General features: G+C 48.1%; 1 protein-coding gene across 1 annotated transcript in view; it reads left to right on the forward strand.

Moving 5' to 3' along the window:
• Positions 1–2,916: 2,916 nt before the first annotated feature.
• The window catches only part of LOC137344346 (ankyrin repeat and BTB/POZ domain-containing protein 3-like), a 48,417-nt gene continuing 25,845 nt past the window's right edge, over positions 2,917–25,488 (forward strand). The window contains exon 1 of the mRNA XM_068007222.1: positions 2,917–3,896. Coding sequence (XP_067863323.1) covers positions 3,053–3,896 — 844 coding nt within the window. The 5' untranslated portion in view covers positions 2,917–3,052. The remainder of the gene's footprint in view (positions 3,897–25,488) is intronic.

Below are 25,488 nucleotides of genomic sequence, written 5' to 3' on the forward strand. Positions count from 1 at the left end.
TAGACCAGTTGGGCTGAATGGCCTGTTTCTGTGCTGTAATTTCTATGTGAACTCCAACCGCGCTGTCTCCATGCTTCACCACTGGTCACCAGACATGTCAATCCTCCTGACAATGGTGGCTATAATACCCACAGTCCTCTGCACTCCAGAAACCACTCTATCCATTGTGTGGTTTTACCGGTTTTGGTGAGCACATGCCAGGGCCGCATTGCATCCTGGGCCTGCTGTTTGTTGGGACCGGAGCAAAACTGGAGAAGACAATGCTTCTATAATTTTTCTCCCGGGTTGCTCGCAGCAGGAGATTAATCTTTAATTCCGGGAGGGTCCTGAACAATCCAGGAGGAATGGCAATCCTAGTGCATGTTGGGCAGTGAATTCCCCTCTGAAAATATTCATGGAATGTGCCAACTCAGCTCTGTGCTTCAGGGAGGTTGAGAGGTGCTTTTATTTCACAAGAGTACTGACCTCCTCCTGCTCCGTGAAACAAACCATGGAGTCTAACCACCTCCCCTTGACATTCAACGGCATTACCATCGCCGAATCCCCCACCATCAACATCCTGGGGGTCACCATTGACCAGAGACTAAACTGGACCAGCCATATAAATACTGTGGCTACAAGAGCAGGTCAGAGGCTGGGTATTCTGCAGCGAGTGACTCACCTCCTGACTCCCCAAAGCCTTTCCACCATCTACAAGGCACATGTCAGGAGTGTGATGGAATACTCTCCACTTGCCTGGATGAGTGCAGCTCCAACAACACTCAAGAAGCTCGACACCATCCAAGATAAAGCAGTCCGTTTGATTGGCACCCCATCCACCACCCTAAACATTTGCTCCCTTCACCACCGGCGCACTGTGGCTGCAGTGTGTACCATCCACAGGATGCACTGCAGCAACTCGCCAAGGCTTCTTCGACAGCACCTCCCAAACCCACAACCTCTACCACCTAGAAGGACAAGAGCAGCAGGTACATGGGAACAACACCACCTGCACGTTCCCCTCCAAGTCACACACCATCCCGACTTGGAAATATATCTCCGTTCCTTCATCGTCGCTGGATCAAAATCCTGGAACTCCCTTCCCAACAGCACTGTGGGAGAACCTTCACCACACGGACTGCAGCGGTTCAAGAAGACGGCTCACCACCACCTTCTCAAGGGCAATTGGGGATGGGCAATAAATGCTGGCCTTGCCAGCAACGCCCATATCCCATGAACAAATTTAAAAAAAATTCAGTGCCTCAGCCTCCTTGTAGGAGCAACCACAGGCCAAGAGCCGCCCCTGATATGGTGGGAATATAAACATGGGCAGCTGGTACATGGGAGCGGTTGTGTCAAGATGGCAATTAATAAAAAGGCTAAATACAAAAGAGTCTATAAGGTGGGCAGATGTGATATAAAAATGCAGCAATGTAGCACATGGGCTAGTGTGTCCATGTATATGTGTGTGTGCAGGCATGCATGTATGTGTGCGCTTGTAGGAGTGTATTCATGTGTGTACACATGTTTGTGTGTGTGCATGTGTTTGCATATCCATGAGTGTGTGTTTATGTGCATATGTATGTGATTTAGTGTGTGTGCATGAATCTGTGTGCACAAGTGTGAGTCTGTGTGTGTGCGCGCGCACAAGTTTGTGTTTACGCACACGAGTGTGTCTTGGTGTGTTGTCTGTGTGTGTGTGTATATGTACATGTGTGTGAACTATAAACTGACCTAGGTTCCATGGTACACAGGTTGTATGCATGTATGCTGTGGACTGAGACAGATGAGGGAGAAACAGGGATTGGCGTATTAAATGAGGGAGGTGGGTCCCATTAGCTGCCATCGGAGAGTTCTGTGACGTAAAGAGTAAATAGCATTTTACCCCGCATGTGTGCAGATAGTGGGTGAAGACAGAATGGAGCTCGCCTGTGATACCCACACACTCGGATAGCCGGCTAACACTCATTGCGGAGGCTGGCACGTGATGGATGGCCAGTTGGGAACGGTGCGGGAAAGCTGCTGACCCATACCTGGGTCACACACACACTGTCCGTCGCTGGGTCACACACACACTGTCCATCGCTGGGTCACACACTCTGTTGGACCCTGGGTCACACACACACTGTCCGTCGCTGGGTCACACACACACTGTCCATCGCTGGGTCACACACACACTGTCCATCGCTGGGTCACACACACACTGTCCATCGCTGGGTCACACACTCTGTTGGACCCTGGGTCACACACACACTGTCCATCGCTGGGTCACACACACACTGTCCATCGCTGGGTCACACACTCTGTTGGACCCTGGGTCACACACCCTGTCCGTCGCTGGGTCAAACACACTCTGTCCGTCGCTGGGTCACACACACACTGTCCATCGCTGGGTCACACACACACTGTCCATCGCTGGGTCACACACACACTGTCCATCGCTGGGTCACACACTCTGTTGGACCCTGGGTCACACACACACTGTCCATCGCTGGGTCACACACTCTGTTGGACCCTGGGTCACACACACACTGTCCATCGCTGGGTCACACACTCTGTTGGACCCTGGGTCACACACACACTGTCCATCGCTGGGTCACACACTCTGTTGGACCCTGGGTCACACACACACTGTCCATCGCTGGGTCACACACTCTGTTGGACCCTGGGTCACACACACACTGTCCATCTCGGGTCACACACTGTCCAGCCCTCCTTTGACGGCTGTTAGCCGGTTGGAAGGTTTCTCTTTGCTCAGTTCTTTGTGCTGGGCTCCTGCCGGGGCGGGGAGGTGTGTTCTGCAAGGAGTGGGGCGGGGAGAGAGAGGGCCAAACGGGGAGCTGCCGCGGCTTGGAACCTGGCTGATTCGCTCAGTCAGTCAGTCATTTACTCTTGAGGAGCCTGCGAGAGGAAGCTGAGTCTCAGTCTAAACAAACACTGCGATCTGGGGCGGGCAGTCGGCCGCTCTACGCTGCAACTTCGGCGCAAAGAGTAGCGCACACCCCACCTTGACTTGGCGCTGGGAGCTGAGGCCGTTCGTCGCCGTGTTCCGCACGGTGGCTGTTTCTTGGCCATGTCTGGACTTTATAAACCAACAGCCAGGAACTTTGAAAACTTGACTTTGGATTCTGGTTATGGAGGAGCCGCCAACTCGTGTAGATCGTCCAGTTTGTCGCTATCTCACTCAGGAGGGACCTGGCGCTCGTTCCCCAGGTCAGCGGACAAGAGATACATGGACAGCTGTGACACATTGGACACTGGGCTGGCAGAGGGCACGGAAGGGTTGGAGGCTCTGGACTACGGTCCCAAATTGCCCCATTTGGAGCATGTCCCGTGGACTGAGGAAGAGGTTCAAGAGGTCCTTAGGAGATGCCATCCTAGGCAATTCGGCCAGCCCGCTCCTGATGGGCTGGTGAAGAAGCTCTCCACCTACCTGAGCAGGGCGCTAGTCCGCATTGCCAGAGAGGCGCAGAGGCTCAGCTTCATGAGCGCCAAGTGCAGCAAGCACGAAGTCCAAAGCGCGGCCAAGCTGGTCCTCTCCTGGTCACTGTCCGAGAGTTGCATGGCGGCTGCGGTCAAGGCTCTGTCCGTCTACAACATGAGCTCCGGTGACCAGTTCAACAGCAGCAAGAGCGCCCAATGCAAGGTCCTGTTCTCGGTTGGCCGCTTCTTTCGGTGGATGGTGGACAGCAGGCTGTCCAGCCGCATCCACGAGCACGCAGCCATCTACTTGGCAGCCTGCCTGGAGAACATCTTGGAGGAGGTCCACCTCAGGCTGCTGGACAGCCTGCATTCCCGAGGGAAGGAGCCGCCTGAGGCAATGGACAAGGCTCTGGAGCAAATGATCAGCAACGATGCAGAACTCTGGGGCCTGTTCCAGCCTCATGAACATCTGATCTGCGGCAAAAATGCTTACGGTAAGCTGGGTTGATAAAAGAAAGAACGAACTTGCGTTGATAAATAACCTTTCACAACCTTAGGACTTCCCAAAGTACTTTTGAGGTGTAGTCACTGTTGTAATGTAGGAAACGTGGCAACCAATTTGTGCACAGCAAACCACAAACAGCGATTAGATAATGTGTTTTGGTGATATTGGTTGAGGGATAAATATTGGCCAGGACACTGGGGCCCTTTGAATAGTGCTATGGGATCTTTTAAGGCAGATATGACAAGACAGTTTAACATCTCATCTGAAAGACAGCACCTCCCTCAGTACTGCACTGGAGTGTCAGTCTGGATTATGGGCTCAAGTTCCTGGAGTGGGACTTGAACCCAAGACCTTCTGACTCAGAGGCAAGAGGGCTACCCACTGAGTCACGGCTAACACCTATACCATAAAGCTTCTGGGGAGAGCTTGTGACCTGTCTCTTTCTACACATCTTTTGGGTTCAGCTTAATGTGTAAGTCTTGAAAATTGAGCAGGAATCCTCACCAACGTTAATTAATGAGATGCATATCCAGCCTTATCATCCAGTGTGGTTAGAAATAGTATTTTGTTCGCTGGCTTAGCCTCACCTGGAATCCTGAGTACAATATTACGAGAAAGACATCAGGTGACGGAGCGGCTGAACTGATGGCTGTGATCAGTGACCCTTGTTATCAGGAGAGGTGGTCGAAGCTGGTAATGTTTATATGAAAAGCGAAGGCTCAGAGGTGGTCTAGCAGAACGATGTAGAGGCCAGATAAATGCCAATGGCCGAGAATTTCCTCGGATCTGCTCCAGCTTCGCCCCCGTAACTTCATCGGCACTTAGGCGTGTAAACATTGTTTCCACCACACTTCCGGCCAAGTTACCACGGAGGAGCGGGAACCGGTCCCAGAACATTCCCAGCCAACATGTGTAGCATAGTCACAGGCTCCGCACTAAGAGGATAAGGCCTCAAAACTAGAAGAGGGCTGAGTATCAGAAATTGTTAAGTATCTGGAGAAAAATGTGGCAGAGGGGGTATGAGCGGGATGGTGGTAGCTGAGATTTCCTACATGTTGGGACAGACCGCAGTGGCCTTTCCAAGTCCTCTACATTCCTGTGTTCCTACATCGGGGAAAATAGTCCCAAAATTGTGTCCCAATCCTAACCTCAAAAGAGCAGTTCTTACTGTGCCAGTGTGAATTTTCTCCACTGTATCTCCGTGTGAGATCACCTGTTTAATGCCAACCTAAGCTGAATTTTGGACAGTTTTGTGCTATTGGAATCCTTAACCAGAAACAGATTGAGAATTCAGTTCACATTAGACCTTTACAGCAGAGAAAGAGGGAGACAGAAAGATAGAGAGAAAAGAGAGACAGACAGAGAATCAGAGAGAGAATTAGGGAGAGGGACAGAGAGACACACGTAGAGAAAGAATCAAAGAGCAGAGAGAATCAGAGACAGAGAGAATTAGAGAGACACACAGCGATAGATAGAGACAGGGAGACACACAGACAAAGAGAGAGAGAGAGGACACTTTTATCCCATCAGTGAGAACAGGATTTAAATACAGACCCAGTGGAGGTTCGACAATTTTTAACCCACTGGACCTGTCTGCGCCTGTTAACCGAACTGTTAACCTTCACCACACGGACTGCAGCAGTTCAAGAAGGCGGCTCACCACCACCTTCTCTAGGGCAATTAGGGATGGGCAATAAATGCTGGCCTTGCCAGCGACGCCCACATCCCATGAACAAATAAAAAAAAGCTTAATGGCACATTTCTGTCCCTCTGGTTTTCCCACTTCAATCACTGACACTCCTTTTATAGGAGAGTCTTGTCAGCTTGTTTGGGGGAAGGGAGTGTTACATTGGGAAATACTTCAAATGAAACTAAATTCAGTTCCATGCAGTTCTCTAGTTTGTTTTGTAATGTTGAACATTCACACAATGATTTTCCTATACACTACAAAGGGATATTTTTGTGAGGGGAGGTAATTGGTTTTTTGAAGAAGGATTTCACTCTCTCTCCCATTCACTTTCCCTTTCTTGGTGACGTACCTCACTGACTGGGGAGTACAGTGGGCCCACGCCCCCTCTACTGCTCTGTAGCACTGGTTTCCAGCCCCAGTTCAAGCCACTGATAATCCAGAGTCCCGCTGATTCACATGGTATCTCTCCCAGTCCGGGGGAGCATCTGATCTGTGCTCAGCACCTGCTCACAGCTGAGATCAGCAGTTCAGGGAAATCCAAAATAGTTCTGTGTTTGGTGAATTGCACTTTATGTATATTTTGCAGGTACTCCTGGTACACTATCAATTAAGTGTCAGCCGTGGCTCACTGGGTAACACTCGAGCCGCTGAGTTAGAAGGCTGAGGGTTCAAGTCCCAGTCCAGAGACTTGAGCACATTGTCTAGTGCTGTACTGTTGGAGGTGCCATTTTTCTGTTAAGCCAGGGCCCCGTCTGCCCTCGTCTGGGTGTAAAAGATCCCATGACACTATTTGATGAAGCGTAGGGGAGTTTTCTCCGGTGTCCTGGCCAATATTTATCCCTCAAACAACATCACTAAAAAAAAAAGTACATGTTAGCTGGTCATTATTACATTGCTGCTTGTGGGAGCTTGCTGTGCACTATATAAATGCAAGTCTTTCTTTTTCTTTTAATGTTATCAATTTTTGACTGAATTTATATAGGGACCTTCATTTCCTCAGGATGTCCCAAAGCGCCTTGCATCAAATGAGTTACTTTTGAAGTGTAGTTACTGTTGTTATGCAGGCAAATGTAACAGCCAAAATTGCGCACAGCAAGATCCCACAAACAGCAAATGACCAGTTAATTTATTTTGGTGGTGTTGGTTGAGGGATAAATATTGGCCGGGGTATATTAGTTGAAGTTGCAGTGAGAAACTAGCCCAACAAGATTATAATTAGAGGAAGGCTATTCTTTTATTTTGTTAAATGTACATATTAATTTATCGATTCCAATGGCAATTATTTTATTTGAGAAGAAAATGAAATAATATTTTTAATACTGAAGTTGCAATGTACTTCTTTCATTGTCCTTTTTGTTCTACTCCATAACCAAAGCAAGGCAGTGAGATTATTTTAGGGTTATTCCAGAAGGAATCCGGTATAGATACAATGGGCTGAATGGTCTCCTCTTGTGCTGTAAATTATGGTTCCTCAAATTGTGCTACATCACCTTTTGCATGGAACTGAACAGGGCCTCAGTTCAACATCTCGTCGGCAACACAGTGTCTCGGACAGTGCAGTACTCCCTCAGTACTGCACTGAAGTGTCAGCCTGGATTATGTGTCCATTATGTCCATTGTGTTTAGGATTTGCGCAATAACCAAGTGTGCAGTTTATGACGCAAGGTATATTTTGAAACTGCAAGAGCAGTGTTGAATGTAACCTTGCCCTGATGTAGCTGAGCTGGCACTCCAAATAATGTCCCTCTGATTTTGTTTTATGCTTGCATGTTACTTTCAGACAATGTAGACTTTTTATATTGATTAGCGGGCTGAAGATACGTACATGGCAGTAACTAACTGTGAATGAGGGGCCGTAGATACGAGATTAAATGTAAGAGATTTAGAACAGGGAGCGAGAAACTTCTTCACACAGAGAGTTGTGAGGCTGTGGAATTCACTTCCTGGGTTAGTGGTTGAAGCACAAACTATGTCAACATTCAGATTAGATTGGAGAGGGGGATGAAGGAAAGGGGGTTGAAGGGATATGGGAGCAGGGGGGTGAATATGATTCGGATTATTTGCTCAAGTGGAGGGTAAACGCCGACACGGACTGGATGGGCTGAATGGCCTGTTTCCATAGTGTAACTTCTGCGCATTTCTATGTAAATCCATTTGCTTCTAAGTAGAGTAACCTTGACAGTAAAAAAAACTTTAATTTATATACAGCGCCTTTCACAACCTCAGGAAATCCCAAAGTGCTTTCCAGCCGATGAAGTACTTTTGAAGAGTAGTCAGTGTTGTAATGTAGGAAACAGAACAGGAACCCCTGTCCTTATGGATGAACCTCATTTGTGGGACTTTTGATTCACCTTGTGGCTGGTCAGAGACATAAATAAATGTCACCAAACAGCTCCTCTGTGCTTGGGACTTTCTCTCTGCCTGCAGTGTGATGCTGTCACGGGGTTTTAAGTCCATCTTGGTCCACCTGTTTACCCACCCAGCTTCTCGTGGAGTTGGAGCTTTCATTGTCCCTGCGGGAATGCCGCAAATATTATGGGAAATATAAAATCTCCTCTCCCCGACTGGAATATTCCAGCAGATCGGAGAAATTGAAATTGAACTGGATGTTTTTATTGCTAATGTTTTCTGTGATTGTTTCCCATTTGCTCTCTTGTTCCATTTATCCTGCTCCAGGTTAGTTACAGTACCAGATTCATGTTAAGGGGGCCCTGTTTAATAGAATGCTTCTGACGCAGGAACATAGGAACTGAGGAACTGGAGGAGGCCATTCAGCCCCCTGAGCCTGCTCCACTATTCAGTTAGATCACAGCTGATCTGTACCCCGACTCCATTTAACCACATTTGCTCCATATCCTTTGATACCCTTTACCCAACAAACATCTATCACCTCAGCCTTGAAAGCTCCAGTTGTCACCCAGCATCCACAGCCTTTTGAGGGAAGAGAATTCCAGATTTTCACTACCCTTTGGGTGAAAAGGTGCTTCCTGATTTTACCCCTGAATGGTCTAGCTCTAATTTTAAGATTATGCCCCCTTGTTCTGGATTCCCCCTCCAGAGGAAATAGTTTCTCTCCATCTACCCTATCAAATCCCTTTTATAATTTTAAACACCTCAGTTAGTTCACCCCTTAATCTTCTAAACCCTAGAGAATACAAACCAAGTTTATACAACCTAGCCTCACAATTCAACCCTTTAACCTCTGGTATCATTCTGGTGAATCTGTGCTGTACCTCTCCAAGGCCAGTATATCCTTCCTGAGGTGTGTGTTTGAGGAGAGGGGTAACATATCCTGAAAAACTGAGACTGGAAAGGAGGGGGAGGGTCTGTCTGTTCTTAGTTGTGATTAACAGGGTTGTTTAATCAGCGAGATTAAAGAGCCAACGTCTTTATTAAGTAATGGTTCATTATATCAGCAACCACAAGGTGCGTTGATGTAAATTGCGTGGGAAAGCACTAGCCATGAGCAACATCATTGTGGTAAACCAACCGGGCTCTTCCCCTTTGCTGCAATGAAAAAGATTTTGCCCAACATTTTTTAACAACAATATTTCTCGGGAGAAACATTCCCGATTCACGTGTGTAATGGTTGTTGGCGGTGATGGGGCTAAGTGTCATGTGAATGATTGTGGCTAATGTTGGAAGAATTCAGCTTCCTGCTCCCAATCTGACCCTGTAATGTGCCTTGTAATCCCCGAATTAGTGTCACCCATTGATCGGTTAAACTCTGACCGACCTTAGGGAGAGAGCACGCAGGCAGCTGGGATTTTAAACTCTTTACGCATAGCTGCAAAGATCAAAGAATTACAATGAATCACTAACACAGAACAAAATACCACTAAACCACAACATGAACTTCATCTACTTGTAGGTGCTGTACAGGGCACAGTGTGACAGTGACACCAGGCCTGTCTGTACAGGGCACAGTGTGACAGTGACACCAGGCCTGTCTGTACAGGGCACAGTGTGACAGTGACACCAGGCCTGTCTGTACAGGGCACAGTGTGACAGTGACACCAGGCCTGTCTGTACAGGGCACAGTGTGACAGTGACACCAGGCCTGTCTGTACAGGGCACAGTGTGACAGTGACACCAGGCCTGTCTGTACAGGGCACAGTGTGACAGTGACACCAGGCCTGTCTGTACAGGGCACAGTGTGACAGTGACACCAGGCCTGTCTGTACAGGGCACAGTGTGACAGTGACACCAGGCCTGTCTGTACAGGGCACAGTGTGACAGTGACACCAGGCCTGTCTGTACAGGGCACAGTGTGACAGTGACACCAGACACGGACCTGACTGTACAGAGCACAGTGTGACAGTGACACCAGGTTCAGGCCTCAGGATAAGAACTGGGTTGGGTCTGGCTATGGTGCTGTCCATGGTCGAATAGCCAACACTATGACATTGAGGTGCCACAAGACTGCTGATATCCGTGTAATATTTCCTCTCACGTATGATACCATGTAAAGCATTTATCTTTATGGCACTTTACTGACAAAGACAATATTTTCAGTTGAACGCAACTCACCCTGGAGTATAAGGCTATTTAAAGGTCAGAGGCTGTGCTGGTGACTGTTCTGGGGGAGGCTCCGGCTTTCCAGACTTGCAGCTACCTCAAATAGTTTGGCAGGTCCTTCAGCCCGAGGGGTCAAGCAGCTCCCTGTAGGGCTGAGGAAGCAGGACTCACTCCAATGGCTTCAGCCTGTGAATCGCTAATCCTTGCTGCTCTTGTAGGACAAGCAGTGGAGTGGCCCTGAGCTCGATGTTCTCCACGGAACTGAGGCCTGTAAGCTCGGATCCATCTGTGCCACGCGTCTGTCCTGGGGTCACAGTTCAGGAGCTGTATTCATGCAGCAATACTGCTTTCCACGGTTTAGCAGAGGCTCCGCAGTTAAAGCTTCAAAGAGGTGGTATGGGAGAATTCAGGACTGTATTGTGCGGTCGCTGCGTGTTTTACTGAACCATAGAGTACATTTGTGAGGCCCCATGCCGTCAGTGGGCCCTCACACACAGCCAGAGCCCCCGTGATTTCCGTTAAGTACTTGCTGTGAACTAGGGCTCACTGTGAGCTAGGCCTCACCAGACCATAGGACCTCACACAAGGGGTTGAATGGATTTGGGAACAGGGCGGGTAAATGTGATGAGGTGAATGTGGTTAAAATGATAAAGGGATTTGATAGGGTATATAAGGAGAAACCATTTCCTCTGGTGGGGGAGTCCAGAACAAGGGGGCATAACCTTAAAATTAGAGCCAGGCCGTTCAGAGGTGATGTCACGAAGCACTTCTTCACACAAAGGGGAGTGGAAATCTGGAACTCTCTCCCCCAAAAGGCTGTGGATGCTGAGGGACAATTGGAGCTTTCAAGACTGAGATGGATGGATTTTTGTTGGGTCAGGGTATCAAGGGATATGGAGCAAAGGGGGTTAAATGGGATGAATCGTGATCTAATTGAATGGCGGAACAGGCTCGCGAGGCTAAATGTCACTAGGACTATTTGGTCGTGCGGAGGGTAAACACCGACATGGGCTGGTTGGGCCGAATGGCCTGGTTCCATGTTGTAACGTGTGTGTGTAATGTTCGGTTGCTGTGACGACACCGCAGCAACTGTGACGCACAACACTGAGAGGATGTGAAAGCATGGATATGGGTCACCAACAGCTTTCGACCAATCAGTTTCCAGGAAAGGGGAACCATGTTTACCCTCGTCTGGAAGCTTGCTGACATTCTGATTGTACAATGCACCTGTACTTTCCCCAGTGAGGTCACTTACCACACAACGTCGAATAAAGAGCGGGTGCTTGGCCATCACAAATTTACATCAGGACACAATCTCCACTAAAGAGAGGTGAGAATGTAAAACTGATACTGCAACCTCATAGTCCCACCTCGGGTGGATAAGTAACAAAGTCACACTTTACTATAATAAAAACAGAATACTGGAAACACTCGGCAAGTCAGGCAGCATCTGTGGGGAAAGAAACAGAGTTAACGTCTCAGGTCGATGAACTGGAAGAAGTTAAAGATTAAACAGTTTTTAAGCAATTACAGAGACGGAAAGGGGGAGGGGAAAGAACAAAAGGGAAGGTCTGTGATAGGGTGGCAGGCTCGAGTGATTAAACGACAAAAGGGATGATGGTGCAAGGCAAGGAGGGTGGGAATGGGACAGGGGTCTAGAGGAGCTGTAAATGGCAACAGCAGAACCATTACCTTCTGTCTGAAAAAATGAGAGCAGTGGTTCTGATCTGAAGTTATTGAAATCAATGTTGATTCCAGAAGATTCTAAAGTGCCTAATCAAAAGATGAGGTGCTATTCCTTGAAGCATTTAATTGTCAGAACTACTGGCAGATATTTATCAATGAGAGGAGGGATCAGGTGTTTGTCAGTGAGAGGAGGGGTCAGGTGTTTATCAATGAGAGGAGGGATCAGGTGTTTATCAATGAGAGGAAGTGTCAGGTGTTTATCAATGAGAGGAGGGATCAGGTGTTTGTCAGTGAGAGGAGGGATCAGGTGTTTGTCAATGAGAGGAGGGATCAGGTGTTTATCAATGAGAGGAGGGATCAGGTGTTTATCAATGAGAGGGGGTGTCAGGTGTTTGTCAATGAGAGGGGGTGTCAGGTGTTTGTCAATGAGAGGAGGGATCAGGTGTTTGTCAATGAGGAGGTGTGAGGTGTTTATCAATGAGAGGAGGGATCAGGTGTTTATCAATGAGAGGAGGTGTCAGGTGTTTATCAATGAGAGGAGGGATCAGGTGTTTGTCAATGAGAGGAGGGATCAGGTGTTTATCAATGAGAGGAGGGATCAGGTGTTTGTCAATGAGGAGGGATCAGGTGTTTATCAGTGAGAGGAGGGATCAGGTGTTTATCAATGAGAGGAGGGATCAGGTGTTTATCAATGAGGAGGGATCAGGTGTTTGTCAATGAGAGGAGGGATCAGGTGTTTGTCAGTGAGAGGAGGGATCAGGTGTTTATCAATGAGAGGAGGGATCAGGTGTTTATCAATGAGAGGAGGGATCAGGTGTTTGTCAATGAGAGGAGGGATCAGGTGTTTATCAATGAGAGGAGGGGTCAGGTGTTTATCAGTGAGAGGAGGGATCAGGTGTTTGTCAATGAGAGGAGGGGTCAGGTGTTTGTCAATGAGAGGAGGGGTCAGGTGTTTGTCAATGAGAGGAGGGGTCAGGTGTTTGTCAATGAGGAGGTGTGAGGTGTTTATCAATGAGAGGGGGTGTCAGGTGTTTGTCAATGAGAGGAGGGATCAGGTGTTTGTCAATGAGGAGGTGTGAGGTGTTTATCAATGAGAGGGGGTGTCAGGTGTTTGTCAATGAGAGGAGGGATCAGGTGTTTGTCAATGAGAGGGGGGATCAGGTGTTTGTCAATGAGAGGAGGGGTCAGGTGTTTGTCAATGAGGAGGTGTGAGGTGTTTATCAATGAGAGGAGGGATCAGGTGTTTATCAATGAGAGGAGGGGTCAGGTGTTTGTCAATGAGAGGAGGGATCAGGTGTTTATCAATGAGAGGAGGGGTCAGGTGTTTGTCAATGAGAGGAGGGATCAGGTGTTTATCAATGAGAGGAGGGATCAGGTGTTTGTCAATGAGAGGAGGGATCAGGTGTTTATCAATGAGAGGAGGGGTCAGGTGTTTATCAGTGAGAGGAGGGATCAGGTGTTTGTCAATGAGAGGAGGGGTCAGGTGTTTGTCAATGAGAGGAGGGGTCAGGTGTTTGTCAATGAGGAGGTGTGAGGTGTTTATCAATGAGAGGGGGTGTCAGGTGTTTGTCAATGAGAGGAGGGATCAGGTGTTTGTCAATGAGGAGGTGTGAGGTGTTTATCAATGAGAGGGGGTGTCAGGTGTTTGTCAATGAGAGGAGGGATCAGGTGTTTGTCAATGAGAGGAGGGGTCAGGTGTTTATCAATGAGAGGAGGTGTCAGGTGTTTGTCAATGAGAGGAGGGATCAGGTGTTTGTCAGTGAGAGGAGGGGTCAGGTGTTTATCAATGAGAGGAGGTGTCAGGTGTTTGTCAATGAGAGGAGGGATCAGGTGTTTATCAATGAGAGGAGGTGTCAGGTGTTTATCAATGAGAGGAGGGGTCAGGTGTTTGTCAGTGAGAGGAGGGATCAGGTGTTTATCAATGAGAGGAGGGGTCAGGTGTTTGTCAGTGAGAGGAGGGATCAGGTGTTTATCAATGAGAGGAGGGATCAGGTGTTTATCAATGAGAGGAGGGATCAGGTGTTTATCAATGAGAGGAGGGATCAGGTGTTTATCAATGAGAGGAGGGGTCAGGTGTTTATCAATGAGAGGAGGGATCAGGTGTTTATCAATGAGAGGAGGTGTCAGGTGTTTATCAATGAGAGGGGGTGTCAGGTGTTTATCAATGAGAGGAGGGATCAGGTGTTTATCAATGAGAGGAGGGATCAGGTGTTTATCAATGAGAGGAGGGATCAGGTGTTTATCAGTGAGAGGAGGGATCAGGTGTTTATCAATGAGAGGGGGTGTCAGGTGTTTGTCAATGAGAGGAGGGATCAGGTGTTTATCAATGAGAGGAGGGATCAGGTGTTTATCAATGAGAGGGGGTGTCAGGTGTTTGTCAATGAGAGGAGGGATCAGGTGTTTATCAATGAGAGGAGGGATCAGGTGTTTATCAATGAGAGGAGGGGTCAGGTGTTTGTCAGTGAGAGGGGGTGTCAGGTGTTTATCAATGAGAGGAGGGATCAGGTGTTTATCAGTGAGAGGAGGTGTCAGGTGTTTATCAATGAGAGGGGGTGTCAGGTGTTTATCAATGAGAGGAGGGATCAGGTGTTTATCAATGAGAGGGGGTGTCAGGTGTTTATCAATGAGAGGAGGGATCAGGTGTTTATCAATGAGAGGAGGGATCAGGTGTTTATCAATGAGAGGAGGTGTCAGGTGTTTGTCAATGAGAGGAGGGATCAGGTGTTTATCAATGAGAGGAGGGATCAGGTGTTTATCAATGAGAGGAGGGATCAGGTGTTTGTCAGTGAGAGGAGGGATCAGGTGTTTATCAATGAGAGGAGGGGTCAGGTGTTTGTCAGTGAGAGGAGGGATCAGGTGTTTATCAATGAGAGGGGGTGTCAGGTGTTTATCAATGAGAGGAGGGATCAGGTGTTTATCAATGAGAGGGGGTGTCAGGTGTTTATCAATGAGAGGAGGGATCAGGTGTTTATCAATGAGAGGGGGTGTCAGGTGTTTATCAATGAGAGGAGGGGTCAGGTGTTTGTCAGTGAGAGGAGGGGTCAGGTGTTTATCAATGAGAGGAGGGATCAGGTGTTTATCAATGAGAGGAAGTGTCAGGTGTTTATCAATGAGAGGAGGGATCAGGTGTTTATCAATGAGAGGAAGTGTCAGGTGTTTATCAATGAGAGGAGGTGTCAGGTGTTTGTCAGTGAGAGGAGGGATCAGGTGTTTATCAATGAGAGGGGGTGTCAGGTGTTTGTCAATGAGAGGGGGTGTCAGGTGTTTGTCAATGAGAGGAGGGATCAGGTGTTTGTCAATGAGGAGGTGTGAGGTGTTTATCAATGAGAGGAGGGATCAGGTGTTTATCAATGAGAGGAGGGATCAGGTGTTTGTCAATGAGAGGAGGGATCAGGTGTTTGTCAATGAGAGGAGGGATCAGGTGTTTATCAATGAGAGGAGGGGTCAGGTGTTTATCAGTGAGAGGAGGGGTCAGGTGTTTGTCAATGAGAGGAGGGGTCAGGTGTTTGTCAATGAGGAGGTGTGAGGTGTTTATCAATGAGAGGAGGGATCAGGTGTTTATCAATGAGAGGAGGGATCAGGTGTTTGTCAATGAGAGGAGGGGTCAGGTGTTTGTCAATGAGAGGAGGGGTCAGGTGTTTGTCAATGAGGAGGTGTGAGGTGTTTATCAATGAGAGGGGGTGTCAGGTGTTTGTCAATGAGAGGAGGGATCAGGTGTTTGTCAATGAGGAGGTGTGAGGTGTTTATCAATGAGAGGGGGTGTCAGGTGTTTGTCAATGAGAGGAGGGATCAGGTGTTTGTCAATGAGAGGAGGGATCAGGTGTTTGTCAATGAGAGGGGGGATCAGGTGTTTGTCAATGAGAGGAGGGGTCAGGTGTTTGTCAATGAGGAGGTGTGAGGTGTTTATCAATGAGAGGAGGGATCAGGTGTTTATCAATGAGAGGAGGGGTCAGGTGTTTGTCAATGAGAGGGGGTGTGAGGTGTTTATCAATGAGAGGAGGGATCAGGTGTTTGTCAGTGAGAGGAGGGGTCAGGTGTTTATCAATGAGAGGAGGGATCAGGTGTTTATCAATGAGAGGAGGGATCAGGTGTTTGTCAATGAGAGGGGGTGTGAGGTGTTTATCAATGAGAGGAGGGATCAGGTGTTTGTCAGTGAGAGGAGGGGTCAGGTGTTTATCAATGAGAGGAGGTGTCAGGTGTTTGTCAATGAGAGGAGGGATCAGGTGTTTATCAATGAGAGGAGGTGTCAGGTGTTTATCAATGAGAGGAGGGATCAGGTGTTTATCAATGAGGAGGGATCAGGTGTTTATCAATGAGAGGAGGTGTCAGGTGTTTATCAATGAGAGGAGGGATCAGGTGTTTATCAATGAGAGGAGGGATCAGGTGTTTGTCAATGAGGAGGTGTGAGGTGTTTATCAATGAGAGGGGGTGTCAGGTGTTTGTCAATGAGAGGAGGGATCAGGTGTTTGTCAATGAGGAGGTGTGAGGTGTTTATCAATGAGAGGAGGGATCAGGTGTTTATCAATGAGAGGAGGGATCAGGTGTTTATCAGTGAGAGGAGGGATCAGGTGTTTATCAATGAGAGGAGGGATCAGGTGTTTGTCAGTGAGAGGAGGGATCAGGTGTTTGTCAGTGAGAGGAGGGGTCAGGTGTTTATCAATGAGAGGAGGGATCAGGTGTTTATCAATGAGAGGGGGTGTCAGGTGTTTATCAATGAGAGGAGGGATCAGGTGTTTATCAATGAGAGGGGGTGTCAGGTGTTTATCAATGAGAGGAGGGATCAGGTGTTTATCAATGAGAGGGGGTGTCAGGTGTTTATCAATGAGAGGAGGGATCAGGTGTTTATCAATGAGAGGGGGTGTCAGGTGTTTATCAATGAGAGGAGGGATCAGGTGTTTATCAATGAGAGGGGGTGTCAGGTGTTTATCAATGAGAGGAGGGATCAGGTGTTTATCAATGAGAGGGGGTGTCAGGTGTTTATCAATGAGAGGAGGGATCAGGTGTTTGTCAGTGAGAGGAGGGGTCAGGTGTTTATCAATGAGAGGAGGGATCAGGTGTTTATCAATGAGAGGGGGTGTCAGGTGTTTATCAATGAGAGGAGGGATCAGGTGTTTATCAATGAGAGGGGGTGTCAGGTGTTTATCAATGAGAGGAGGGATCAGGTGTTTATCAATGAGAGGGGGTGTCAGGTGTTTATCAATGAGAGGAGGGGTCAGGTGTTTGTCAATGAGAGGAGGGGTCAGGTGTTTGTCAATGAGAGGAGGGGTCAGGTGTTTGTCAATGAGGAGGTGTGAGGTGTTTATCAATGAGAGGAGGGATCAGGTGTTTATCAATGAGAGGAGGGGTCAGGTGTTTGTCAATGAGGAGGTGTGAGGTGTTTATCAATGAGAGGAGGGATCAGGTGTTTATCAGTGAGAGGAGGGATCAGGTGTTTATCAGAGAGGAGGGATCAGGTGTTTATCAATGAGAGGAGGGGCCAGGTGTTTATCAATGAGAGGAGGGATCAGGTGTTTGTCAGTGAGAGGAGGGATCAGGTGTTTATCAATGAGAGGAGGGGTCAGGTGTTTATCAATGAGAGGAGGGATCAGGTGTTTATCAATGAGAGGAGGGATCAGGTGTTTATCAATGAGAGGAGGGATCAGGTGTTTATTAGTGAGAGGAGGGATGAGGTGTTTATCAATGAGAGGAGGGATCAGGTGTTTATCAGTGAGAGGAGGGATCAGGTGTTTATCAATGAGAGGAGGGATCAGGTGTTTATCAATGAGAGGAGGGATCAGGTGTTTGTCAGAGAGGAGGGATCAGCTGTTTATCAGAGAGGAGGGATCAGGTGTTTATCAGAGAGGAGGGATCAGGTGTTTATCAGTGAGAGGAGGGATCAGGTGTTTATCAATGAGAGGAGGGATCAGGTGTTTATCAGAGAGGAGGGATCAGGTGTTTATCAATGAGAGGAGGGATCAGGTGTTTATCAATGAGAGGAGGGGTCAGGTGTTTATCAATGAGAGGAGGGATCAGGTGTTTATCAATGAGAGGAGGGATCAGGTGTTTATCAATGAGAGGAGGGATCAGGTGTTTATCAATGAGAGGAGGGATCAGGTGTTTATCAGTGAGAGGAGGGATCAGGTGTTTATCAGAGAGGAGGGATCAGGTGTTTATCAGTGAGAGGAGGGATCAGGTGTTTATCAATGAGAGGAGGGGTCAGGTGTTTATCAATGAGAGGAGGGATCAGGTGTTTATCAATGAGAGGAGGGATCAGGTGTTTATCAATGAGAGGAGGGATCAGGTGTTTATCAGAGAGGAGGGGTCAGGTGTTTATCAATGAGAGGAGGGATCAGGTGTTTATCAATGAGAGGAGGGATCAGGTGTTTATCAATGAGAGGAGGGATCAGGTGTTTATCAATGAGAGGAGGGATCAGGTGTTTATCAATGAGAGGAGGGATCAGGTGTTTATCAGAGAGGAGGGATCAGGTGTTTATCAGTGAGAGGAGGGATCAGGTGTTTATCAATGAGAGGAGGGGTCAGGTGTTTATCAATGAGAGGAGGGATCAGGTGTTTATCAATGAGAGGAGGGATCAGGTGTTTATCAATGAGAGGAGGGATCAGGTGTTTATCAATGAGAGGAGGGATCAGGTGTTTATCAGTGAGAGGAGGGGTCAGGTGTTTATCAATGAGAGGAGGGATCAGGTGTTTGTCAGTGAGAGGAGGGATCAGGTGTTTATCAATGAGAGGAGGGATCAGGTGTTTATCAATGAGAGGAGGGATCAGGTGTTTATCAATGAGAGGAGGGATCAGGTGTTTATCAGTGAGAGGAGGGGTCAGGTGTTTATCAATGAGAGGAGGGATCAGGTGTTTATCAATGAGAGGAGGGATCAGGTGTTTGTCAGTGAGAGGAGGGGTCAGGTGTTTATCAATGAGAGGAGGGATCAGGTGTTTATCAATGAGGAGGTGTGAGGTGTTTATCAATGAGAGGAGGGATCAGGTGTTTATCAATGAGGAGGGATCAGGTGTTTATCAATGAGAGGAGGGATCAGGTGTTTGTCAGTGAGAGGAGGGATCAGGTGTTTATCAATGAGAGGAGGGATCAGGTGTTTATCAATGAGAGGAGGGATCAGGTGTTTATCAGTGAGAGGAGGGATCAGGTGTTTATCAGAGAGGAGGGGTCAGGTGTTTATCAATGAGAGGAGGGGTCAGGTGTTTATCAATGAGAGGAGGGGTCAGGTGTTTGTCAGTGAGAGGAGGGGTCAGGTGTTTATCAATGAGAGGAGGGATCAGGTGTTTATCAGAGAGAGGAGGGATCAGGTGTTTGTCAGTGAGAGGAGGGATCAGGTGTTTATCAGAGAGAGGAGGGATCAGGTGTTTATCAATGAGAGGAGGGGTCAGGTGTTTATCAATGAGAGGAGGGATCAGGTGTTTATCAGAGAGAGGAGGGATCAGGTGTTTGTCAGTGAGAGGAGGGGTCAGGTGTTTATCAATGAGAGGAGGGATCAGGTGTTTATCAGAGAGAGGAGGGATCAGGTGTTTATCAATGAGAGGAGGGGTCAGGTGTTTATCAATGAGAGGAGGGATCAGGTGTTTATCAATGAGAGGAGGGATCAGGTGTTTGTCAGTGAGAGGAGGGGTCAGGTGTTTATCAATGAGAGGAGGGATCAGGTGTTTATCAATGAGAGGAGGGATCAGGTGTTTGTCAGTGAGAGGAGGGGTCAGGTGTTTATCAATGAGAGGAGGGGTCAGGTGTTTGTCAGTGAGAGGAGGGGTCAGGTGTTTATCAATGAGAGGAGGGGTCAGGTGTTTGTCAATGAGAGGAGGTGTCAGGTGTTTGTCAATGAGAGGAGGGATCAGGTGTTTATCAATGAGAGGAGGGGTCAGGTGTTTATCAATGAGAGGAGGGGTCATGTTTTTATCAATGAGAGGAGGGGTCAGGTGTTTATCAGAGAGGAGGGGTCATGTGTTTATCAATGAGAGGGGTATGAGGTTTTTATCAATGCAAAGAGGTGTCAAAGATTTATTACTGAGAGGAGGAATTGGGTTTGTATTACTGAGAGTGTTAGAGACTAGGAGCTGTGGAGGAGCAGAGGGATTTTGGTGTCCAGATACACAAATCACTAAATATTAGTGCAGATGTACAAAATGTAATCATACAGGCTAATGGAATGTTGGCCTTTATCTGGAGGGTTCGAATACAAAAGACAATACAAGGCACAATTGTTTCGACTGCTCAGAGTCTGCACTACTCACCAAGTGTGAGTAGCATTTCTGTTAGAAAAGAATTTAAGACCCACGCACTTTCTGTCAGTGACATGATGTTTATTTCTGTTTATTTGGAAAGCCACGAGCAGGTTCTGCAGCATAAAAATTCGGCTCATTTTCCACGGAGGAGATTTTGTCATCGTCACTGTTTCCTGTTCACCAGGTGTCTGCGAATCAGCCCCATGCTGAGGAACTGAGAGACTAAGCCCTGTCCCAGACGTATGAGCATGTTCTAACCGCACTGCGTGGGTTAGCAGCACTGCAGGATGTAGATATAACCCCACCGCATTTGCACTGTATCCCCAGTTATAAATAACTACAGGGTGCTGGCAGTCAGTTCCATCTCTGACATTCAGTACTGGGACCGAGTTAATTGTTTTAGCTTGGACACGGTGTATGGGAAACAATATGTTTTATAACAAGTCATGAGGAACGTGCTCACACGCAAACACACATGCATATGGGTAATGGAGTCACTGATTTTGCTTTGCTTCCTTGGCCATGGGTTATTGGGTACAGACTCTGTCTGGTGCAGCACTGTCCCAATGGCTGATTGAGTACAGTCTCCTGTCTGGTGCAGCACTGTCCCAATGGCTTATTGAGTACAGTCTCCTGTCTGGTGCAGCACTGTCCTGATGGGTTATCAGGTACAGGCTCACAGAGGACCGACCAGTGTCTCTGGGACAGTGTAAACTCACAGAGGACCGACCAGTGTCTCTGGGACAGTGTAAACTCACAGACAGGACCGACCAGTGTCTCTGGGACAGAGTAAACTCACAGACAGGACCGACCAGTGTCTCTGGGACAGTGTAAACTCACAGACAGGACTGACCAGTGTCTCTGGGACAGAGTAAACTCACAGACAGGACCGACCAGTGTCTCTGGGACAGTGTAAACTCACAGACAGGACCGACCAGTGTCTCTGGGACAGTGTAAACTCACAGACAGGACTGACCAGTGTCTCTGGGACAGTGTAAACTCACAGACAGGACCGACCAGTGTCTCTGGGACAGAGTAAACTCACAGACAGGACCGACCAGTGTCTCTAGGACAGAGTAAACTCACAGACAGGACCGACCAGTGTCTCTGGGACAGTGTAAACTCACAGACAGGACCGACCAGTGTCTCTGGGACAGTGTAAACTCACAGACAGGACCGACCAGTGTCTCTGGGACAGTGTAAACTCACAGACAGGACCGACCAGTGTCTCTGGGACAGTGTAAACTCACAGACAGGACCGACCAGTGTCTCTGGGACAGAGTAAACTCACAGACAGGACCGACCAGTGTCTCTGGGACAGAGTAAACTCACAGACAGGACCGACCAGTGTCTCTGGGACAGAGTAAACTCACAGACAGGACCAACCAGTGTCTCTGGGACAGTGTAAACTCACAGACAGGACCGACCAGTGTCTCTGGGACAGTGTAAACTCACAGACAGGACCGACCAGTGTCTCAGGGACAGTGTAAACTCACAGACAGGACCGACCAGTGTCTCTGGGACAGTGTAAACTCACAGACAGGACCGACCAGTGTCTCTGGGACAGAGTAAACTCACAGACAGGACTGACCAGTGTCTCTGGGACAGAGTAAACTCACAGACAGGACTGACCAGTGTCTCTGGGACAGTGTAAACTCACAGACAGGACCGACCAGTGTCTCTGGGACAGAGTAAACTCACAGACAGGACCGACCAGTGTCTCTGGGACAGTGTAAACTCACAGACAGGACCGACCAGTGTCTCTGGGACAGAGTAAACTCACAGACAGGACTGACCAGTGTCTCTAGGACAGAGTAAACTCACAGACAGGACCGACCAGTGTCTCTGGGACAGAGTAAACTCACAGACAGGACTGACCAGTGTCTCTAGGACAGAGTAAACTCACAGATAGGACTGACCAGTGTCTCTAGGACAGAGTAAACTCACAGACAGGACCGACCAGTGTCTCTAGGACAGAGTAAACTCACAGACAGGACCGACCAGTGTCTCTGGGACAGTGTAAACTCACAGACAGGACTGACCAGTGTCTCTGGGACAGAGTAAACTCACAGACAGGACTGACCAGTGTCTCTGGGACAGTGTAAACTCACAGACAGGACCGACCAGTGTCTCTGGGACAGAGTAAACTCACAGACAGGACCGACCAGTGTCTCTAGGACAGAGTAAACTCACAGACAGGACCGACCAGTGTCTCTGGGACAGTGTAAACTCACAGACAGGACTGACCAGTGTCTCTGGGACAGAGTAAACTCACAGACAGGACTGACCAGTGTCTCTAGGACAGAGTAAACTCACAGACAGGACCGACCAGTGTCTCTGGGACAGAGTAAACTCACAGACAGGACTGACCAGTGTCTCTAGGACAGAGTAAACTCACAGATAGGACTGACCAGTGTCTCTAGGACAGAGTAAACTCACAGACAGGACCGACCAGTGTCTCTAGGACAGAGTAAACTCACAGACAGGACCGACCAGTGTCTCTGGGACAGTGTAAACTCACAGACAGGACTGACCAGTGTCTCTGGGACAGAGTAAACTCACAGACAGGACTGACCAGTGTCTCTGGGACAGTGTAAACTCACAGACAGGACCGACCAGTGTCTCTGGGACAGAGTAAACTCACAGACAGGACCGACCAGTGTCTCTAGGACAGAGTAAACTCACAGACAGGACCGACCAGTGTCTCTGGGACAGTGTAAACTCACAGACAGGACTGACCAGTGTCTCTGGGACAGAGTAAACTCACAGACAGGACTGACCAGTGTCTCTGGGACAGTGTAAACTCACAGACAGGACCGACCAGTGTCTCTGGGACAGAGTAAACTCACAGACAGGACCGACCAGTGTCTCTGGGACAGAGTAAACTCACAGACAGGACTGACCAGTGTCTCTGGGACAGAGTAAACTCACAGACAGGACCGACCAGTGTCTCTGGGACAGAGTAAACTCACAGACAGGACTGACCAGTGTCTCTGGGACAGAGTAAACTCACAGACAGGACCGACCAGTGTCTCTGGTACAGAGTAAACTCACAGACAGGACTGACCAGTGTCTCTGGGACAGTGTAAACTCACAGACAGGACCGACCAGTGTCTCTGGGACAGAGTAAACTCACAGACAGGACCGACCAGTGTCTCTGGGACAGAGTAAACTCACAGACAGGACTGACCAGTGTCTCTGGGACAGAGTAAACTCACAGACAGGACCGACCAGTGTCTCTGGGACAGAGTAAACTCACAGACAGGACTGACCAGTGTCTCTGGGACAGAGTAAACTCACAGACAGGACCGACCAGTGTCTCTGGTACAGAGTAAACTCACAGACAGGACTGACCAGTGTCTCTGGGACAGAGTAAACTCACAGACAGGACTGACTGTCTGTGACTTACGAACACAGTGGGTTAAGGGATTAGTAGATTTGCTCAGTACAGTTAGTCCCAATCAACTCTCCGAATTGAATAGCTAGAATGTTCTCTCCACATCATTGAGTCAGTGATTTCATTGTGAGGTCGCCAATATTACATTCACCTTCTCATCCTCCGCCACCATTTTCATCCTCTTCAATCCGGATATAGTAATTATTTGGGATCCCGGGATTCTGTAGTGACACACAGGCTGAAGAGTCAGAGTTCAGCACTGAGTGGAATAGATTTCGACAAACAGGGATAAGAGAACTTAAATCATTTTAGATGTTTCCTGAAAGTAGTGCTGGAAATAAAATCGACGTTTAAAAGAAAAGTATGGCATGGGAAACATTGGGAAGTTCCGAACACTGTGCTGTCGTTAGGGATTGAGGGACTCTGGGTCTGTACACACGGTAACCGGCCAGTGACATAGAAATACACAGAGTTACACCACGGAAACAGGCCATTCGGCCCTTCTAGTCCGTGTTGGTGTTTACCCTCCACATGAGCAAATAGTCCTAATCACATTTACCCACCCTGCTCCCGTATCCCCTTTTCAACCCCTTTTCCTTCATCCCCCTCTGCAATCTAATCTGAATGTTGATACAGTTTCTGTCTCGACCACTAACCCTGGGAGTGGTCGAGACAGCCTCACAACTCTCTGTGTGAAGAGGTTTCTCGCTCTCAGTTCAAAACTCATACATTTAATCTTGTATCTATGGCCCCTTGTTCTTGACCCTTCAACTACTGCAAACAGTTTGTTTCTATCTACCCTGTCCCATCCTTTCAGAATTTTAAACATTTCTACCATATCTCACAGTAACCTGTGTTGTTCTAACAAAAAAAGCACCAATTTTTCAAGTCTTTGTATTTGTATTTCCTCAGACCAGGCTGCATCCTAGCGAATCTGCATTGTACCCTCTTTAAAGCCTCGCTATCCTTCCTATAGTGTGCAGCCCAATATGAGTGTGACTGTCGAGGCAAAGGGGGCAGCAAGTCTCTCGTTAAAATGGCGATCAGCGTGACTGCCCCGAATCAGTGCTTCACTCTGTGCATGTCAGGGAGGGGTCGGAGGTCGCTGATCTGCGAATTAAAGTCACAGGCGGCCATTGAAACAGAAAGTAATTGTTCAAATAAGTACAGATTGAATCAGGGAACTGAAGCCCAGGACTTCTGCCTGAGCCTGTTCCTGAATACAGGCCTCTCAATGGAGGGGGGAGGGGAGTGCAGTAAAAGAAAGAACTTGCATGTTGGTTGAGGGATAAATATTGGCCGGGAGACCAGGGAGAACTCCCCTGCTCTTCTTCAAAATAGGGTCTTTTATATCCACCTGAGAGGACAGACAGGGCCTCAGTTTAACTTCTCATCTGAAAGACAGCACCTCTGACAGTGCAGCACTCCCTCAGTTACTGCACTGGGAGTGTCAGGCTAGATTTTGTACTCTAGTCCCTGGAATGGGGTTTGAACCCACAACCTTTATGACTCAGAGGTGAGAGTGCTACCACTGAGCCATGGCTAATAGAATGTTACAGATAAAGGGGGGGAGGGGGGGGGCTCTAAGCAGTTCCTGACTGGGGCTGCGGTGCTGTAGTTCATCAGTTTCTGTGTATTTGTAATATTTACAGAAAGAAACACTTTAATGTCTCATTCGCCAGCTGCTAAACCGCTTGAAGTGGTCAACGTCAGTTGAATTTCCAGTATTAATTTTGACTCCATAAATATTACTTGCAGCAGTTATACTTGGAGGGGAGTTCATTTGGAAGGATTTCAGTAATAAATAACCCTGAAAAGAAGGGGTTAATAAGACGAAAAACCAGGAGTAGAGAGTGCAGCCACGCCCTGCCCAGATACATCATCAGTTCTTCACAGGGCAGGTCTCAGAGAGACTGTTGCAGAGACCTGAGATCACGCTGACTGTTCCTGAACTGAGACTGCCTGGAAAAACCCAACTGAGACTCCACCATCCCCTCGATGACTCCATTTCAAAATTAGAAGTTGTCAGCCATGGCTCAGGGATGAACACTCTTGTCTCACACTCCT

This window comes from Heptranchias perlo, chromosome 27, assembly GCF_035084215.1.
Source record: "Heptranchias perlo isolate sHepPer1 chromosome 27, sHepPer1.hap1, whole genome shotgun sequence".
In the NCBI taxonomy this organism is placed as follows: domain Eukaryota; kingdom Metazoa; phylum Chordata; class Chondrichthyes; order Hexanchiformes; family Hexanchidae; genus Heptranchias; species Heptranchias perlo.